Genomic DNA, 6,000 nt, shown 5'->3' with positions numbered 1-6,000 from the left:
AGGGGGCTTTTTTTTTGGGGGGGGGGGAATGCGTTTTGCCTGCCCCCCCCCCCCACTTCCGGCGCCTGGGATCTCTCCCTCTCTTCTCTTTCTCCCATCCCTCCAACTTGTTTCGCTTTCTCCTCGTTCAACACTCACAGTTTTATGTCGGTAAACCCTCCGAAATGCTTATTTTGCGAGCCTCTGCTCGTAGGAATATTTACATACAATATTATGTCAGATAGAGCGATTCTTGGTATTCAAAATATTCGAGACGAAGTCAAGACGACGCTTCTCTCTACTTTGGCTTGTCAAAGGTCATCGCCTGACCGCTTTTACTTTTGAGGCTCAAATGCTGTGATCATTCACAACAGTCACTTGTGCATTGTGTCTTCTGACTTTTTTTCCTGTTTCGACTGACAAAAGCACTCCCTTGTTTTAAATGACATAGCTAATACATGCATGTACTGTATAAATACTGATTGCCTGTGTCATAACCACTCGCTCGACTCGACTTTTCTTATTAAATCTCCAATTTGCCTTTGCAGTCTGCACGAATCTTGCATGTCTGACTTACCATCCCTTCTGCTACGAGACTAAGTAAAGGTGTACGATTTACATGTATATGGTGCGAACGAACAATTACCAACACATAACACCTTCTAACTAATGCAGCATGAAACATTCATGAAGGGAAACTACGTGTTTATGAGTCTCGAGCACCATTCAAGTTAAATCAAGTCACAGAGTCAAATTGCAATGTACATGGGAAATGACACTCCATGATATCAAGCAGATATTAACAATGATGTGTATGACCAATGGCATCTCTCTAGTATTAGGCACCATATCCAGGCCATAAAGTAGAGTGCTGTAACCAATTTGTAAAAGTGAGATTTCCATTTAAAAAAAAAAAGAAGAGTGAAAGATATGAAGGTATACATGAATGTTTGTTGTATAGCAGCACAAATTTACTAGATGAAAAAAATCCTAACAATTTTGAGAAAGAGGTTGATTTCACTTCAGCCAAATTGAAGTGCAAAGCCACTTCACGTAAAAGATCAGCAATATAAGAGGTAAAAATCTAAGAAACAGGTTTTATGATTAATCAGTGAAAGAAAATCATAGTGATATTAGTGGTATCTGACACAACCACATTATCTAATACCAGGACGGTACATTTGCCCCCTGGTTTATACGTCATGACGAATATATCTTGGGTCAAAAATTGGACAACTAAAACCCAAACTCCAGTTGTCTTTTGTGCTTATCGTTATAAGGAAGTGTGCATATACATGAATGACAAGTTGTTCATTATTGCAATTTTCACTTCTGCGCCTTGGGTGAGAAAAATGCTTGTGTTCACTCATTCTTAAAGTTTTCCCCTTTTTTTTAAGCAGCCAGTAAATACTAATAGCCATGTTAAATCACCTTTAACATGGTATATAAAAATATTAATATTCAGTCAAAATATGAACTTGAACTAGTGTTTACTTTCTTTTTTTTTGCTGTGTATATATATACATATGTACATATATATATATATATATATATATATATATACATGTATATATATATATATATATATATATATATATATATAATTGTATAATTGTATTCTTTATCTGGGTATGTGAGTGTTGTTTGCCATTTTCTTCTCTGTTGTCATGTTTGAACATGTACAATGTATATATCTATGTTTTCATTTTTGAAGTGCCATGAGCACTGAAAGGTGGACCTGTGCACTTTACAAGTAGCCACTATATTATTTTTTATTATGTACATATACTGCATATATATCTATACAATTTATATACATATATTCATTCCCTTCATATTCTATTTCAGAAAATATAATGGTAATTCCACAAAAATTCATTTTTCATGAAAACTACGCTTTCCATCAACTTGATACTGACAAGCAATTAAGGGTAGTAATTATTCCCCCTGCTTTCTGAAAGCGGTAAGTCAAGTGTTCTTTCATTATGTTAGAAAAGTGAAAGCATGTTGCATTTTCTTTAAACTTTTTTTTTATAAACGTTGTCCACACATGATGTCATAAACTCAAGGGCCCGAATTCACGCAGGTGGTAAACCATGGACAAAAACCATGGAGCGCCAAGTGTCGCATGGAATATTTTGTTACGAAATCAGTCATTTCATCGATGAAATGATTATTTTGTAACGAAATGACGACATTTTGTAACTAAATGAACATTTCGTCCACGAAATGATAATTTCGTTAACGAAACGGTCATTTTGTCGACGAAATGACCAATTTCGTAAAGAAATATTCCATGTGACACTTGGTGCTCCATGTACCACCTTCGTGAATTCGGACCAATTAGTCTCCTCATCCGGTGGTTCCAACATCAAAACTTTAGAAATTCATAACTTTTGCACCGATTTTCCTAAAACATTCAATGATGAGTTCTACTAATGTTGCTGCTTTCACTCAATCCACATTTCTCTTTGGGTTTGGGTTTCCTTTAATTTCAAGCAAGACTCTTATCTGTTAAATTTAGTCAATTTTGTCAAGTCAATCTACACAGAGTGGTCTTTTTACTTTTGGATTAGCACTTGAAAATACACAAATCCTCTTCTCTTCTGTGAGATTTGAACAAAATGAACGATTATCACATAATTTGTTACTAAGTGGACATCTTAAAACAGGAAAACCAAGACAAACAACACAGAACAATAGATACAAAATAACCCAACCTGTCTTCATTGATACTTTATCTCACTGTGACTGCTGCAAACACATAGTACAATTGTCGTCATAAAGTTCAACTACAACCAGGTGGGAATTGAAAGAAGTAACTCTCTACCTCTGTTCTTTGCCACTGATGCTGGTGCTGGATCCAACATTTTTATTTCCTAACTTTTTTTAAAAGATAACATAACAATTGATGATCCATTAGGAAAATGTATGATGCTAGCAAAGGATGAGAAAACAACATTTTTTTTTGAAGGCTATGGCTTACCCCGAAAATGTTCTGTCAAACATGTGATAAGAGGAGGAATAATACTATCTAGAACACAGAGACCACGACCAGTGCACCTTAGTCCTATGTCATCAAGTTCCACCAAACCTGTTTGCACTGCCTCCCTGACAAACTCATTCAAGCCAAAGACTTCCATTAAAGTCCCTCCTGGCAGGAATTGTTGCCAAGTGAGATTGGAGATACCTGAAGGTGTGCGTAATGCCATGAGAAGGAATTCTTGCAGGATATAAAAGTTTGACTGAACAACTGCTCTTCTTGTGCCATGCCCATACTTCTCTACCTCTTCCATCCATGTCTGGGGCTCCAAAGTCTGAATCCTTGCTTCCCTTTGCAATGATGTAGGAACTGTTTGGGAAACAGGTTTCATTTTTGCTCTACCACTGGTAAGGTTTTGCGATGAATCACTCACTTTGGGGTGCCTAATATTTTCTATGACTGGGCAGAAACGTCCATGGGCCCCAGGGCCTACCCCAATGTACTGTTTACCAGCCCAGTACGCCTTGTTGTGCACACTTTCAGCTTGAATTCCTCTAGCAAAGTTTGACACCTCGTACCTGTGAAAACCATGATGTAATACTGCATCCACAGCTGCTTCATACATGTCAGCCAGAGTGTCTTCATCAGGCATGGACATCACACCCTCCTTATTCAACCTGTATAGGGCAGTACCAGGCTCAAGTGTCAGCTGATAAAGAGACAAATGGTCGTCACAAATTGTCAGAATTTGATGTAGTTCTCTCAACCAAGCATTCAGACTCTGTCCTGGTCGACCAAAGATGACATCCAGGCTGACATGCCCTGGGTACAATGCCTTAGCCCTGTCTACACACGCCAGAGACTGTTCAACCGTGTGATCACGGCCAAGAAGCTTGAGGTCAGCATTGTTGATGGCTTGGATGCCAAGTGAAAGTCTGTTAATGCCTGTGGAAATGAAAGAAGGAACAATCCAATCTCTTCCATCAAATTACTTGAAAAAAATGTATTTCACACATTCCAGTAACTTCAAGTTTTCTGTGGATTTATACACTGACCTAAAGTGTGATCCGCATTGCTCTTCACCATAATAATTGATCAGAGGACAATGTGATTAGGATTGTTTGTGCACATAAGAAAGCCACCATTAAGAAAAAAAGAAAAGGAATAAATGATCAATATTAATTTGGATGTGTATGGTATAAAATAACATAATAAAGAAGCTTTCCCAGGGACTATTTGCTTTTACCTTAGATGTCTTATGTCCTATTAATCTATATTTTTGGATGGCATAGGTACGTGGTGTACATTTTCTGTTTCGAAATACTATTAATACTTTTAGAAATTATAGTGTACTGTAACTGGATGCAACATCACTGGGGAAACCCCAGTTGTAAACTGACCTATTGCATTGAAGTCTAAAAGCTTCTGTGCCTCCAGCGCTGTTGGGTTAGCTTCCATTGATATTTCAGTTCCCTCAGACACGATGCCGAACTGGTTTGCTGTTTCAATCACTGCACCAAGGACATCTGGCCGCGCCAGGTTGGGAGTCCCACCACCAAAGAAGATGGAGGTAACCCTCTTGATGCCGCTGATACCCAAAAGGGTCTTCAACTCAGTGACAAGGCAATGCTTCATCCTCTCCTGGTCGATTCTGGGCACAACATACTTGTTAAAATTACAGTATGTACAGTGTCTCTGGCAGTACGGCCAGTGAACGTACACGGAGGCTTCCTCCCACCAGGGCAGATCAAACTTTTCTTCAGCTTTGCTGCCATGCTGGTGTCGACCCGATGACAGCAAGCGAACAAATGCCTTAAGTGATGCTTCTTGATGACATAAATATGATGGTCTCACTGCCCTCCCAGCAATGTTGGCTGATATTCTCTTTGTGAGCATCATCTCTCGCACAATGTCTTTGAGATTGCGAGAACATACTTCATAGACTTGCCACCTGAGTAGAAGATGGTGAAAAACAAAAGAAATCAGCACTTGGCAATGGCATGCATGTTTTGAAAGTGAAACAGTACCTCGGTATCATTACATTAATTTGTGACAGCATCCCAGAGTGCTGTATAACTTTTCATACGGTCAGTGAGGAGACGTAGTCTGCAGAAAGGTCATGAATTTCTGTCTACTGACCAGTGATTCAAATATCCTTTTATCCAACACTGCTAGCAATAGCATGGCTTATGCTCCTGTTCTTTGATATATATATATATATATATATATATATTGTAAATGGTTTCCTTCGATACTTCACTTGTACAGGCACGGTGATGGGGTACATTGACAATCAATAGAAAGTTCTTGTAAACAATTTTATTAGAATTTATATTTTTTATGGGGAACGTATTATTACTTCAAGATTCTCGTCTACCGCACATATTGCAAAGACTTGCCTCTGCCCATCTTCAAAATGCTCGTCACCAACCATCACAAAATCTCCATTCATATCTAGCTCATAAATTTCACAGATGCCTCGGATCAAAGTAATCAAACATAGGGCCTACAGTTGGGGATCGTGATTTTTCATATGATACACATGGGCCCAAAACTTTGAAACAACCATCAAATATCTCTACAAAAAGCATCTTCTATGCTTTCAAATTGAATCTAAAAAACCCACCTTTTAATTTGCAATGACAATTATTGTTCACATGATGGAATAGACATCTAACTTATTGTTTGCTCATAGTGTTCTACAATTTATTACGGTAGCATGGACTATTCAGTGTTTTCCACAGTGCCTTGAGCATGATGAGCGATGAGTATTTTTGAAGACAGAATTTAATATGAGTGCTTTAATATTGTATGAGAGTCCACTATTGAAAGGGCCCTGAAAGTGAAACCACTGTAACCCTAGTATTTCAATACTGCTAGCGCTACACTACAGTGCCCTACAGTACGTGGAAGGTCTGAAACGGGAAGACTGGAAGACATATCTCCAGTTGAGTTGGATAGGCACTTCTAGTGGGTTGTTGTTGTTGTTGGTTTTTGTTTGTTTGTTTTTTTTTTTGGGGGGGGGGGTGCACAGTGGC

General features: G+C 38.4%; 1 protein-coding gene across 1 annotated transcript; it reads right to left on the bottom strand.

Moving 5' to 3' along the window:
* Positions 1-2,933: 2,933 nt before the first annotated feature.
* LOC139733349 (radical S-adenosyl methionine domain-containing protein 1, mitochondrial-like) lies at positions 2,934-4,720 on the bottom strand. The gene is made up of 2 exons (XM_071644185.1): positions 4,363-4,720; positions 2,934-3,907 (listed from the first exon to the last, which is right to left on the bottom strand). Exons 1-2 carry the CDS (start codon positions 4,595-4,597, stop codon positions 2,955-2,957), a joined length of 1,188 nt encoding a protein of 395 aa, XP_071500286.1. The 5' UTR covers positions 4,598-4,720; the 3' UTR covers positions 2,934-2,954.
* Between the last annotated feature and the right edge of the window lie 1,280 nt (positions 4,721-6,000).

The sequence above is a fragment of the Diadema antillarum genome, unplaced genomic scaffold (genome assembly GCF_040938485.1).
Source record: "Diadema antillarum isolate AM-2024a unplaced genomic scaffold, OU_Dant_1.0 seq00000472_RagTag, whole genome shotgun sequence".
Taxonomy (NCBI): domain Eukaryota; kingdom Metazoa; phylum Echinodermata; class Echinoidea; order Diadematoida; family Diadematidae; genus Diadema; species Diadema antillarum.
This window is presented reverse-complemented; position numbering and strand designations above follow the sequence as displayed.

Excerpts from the sequence above, each read along its gene's own strand:
- LOC139733349 (XM_071644185.1), bottom strand. The coding sequence starts at position 4,597 with ATGAAGCATTGCCTTGTCACTGAGTTGAAGACCCTTTTGGGTATCAGC. Across the intron at positions 3,908-4,362 it reads TTTAGACTTCAATGCAATAG|GCATTAACAGACTTTCACTT; the intron begins GTCAGTTTACAA and ends TCATTTCCACAG.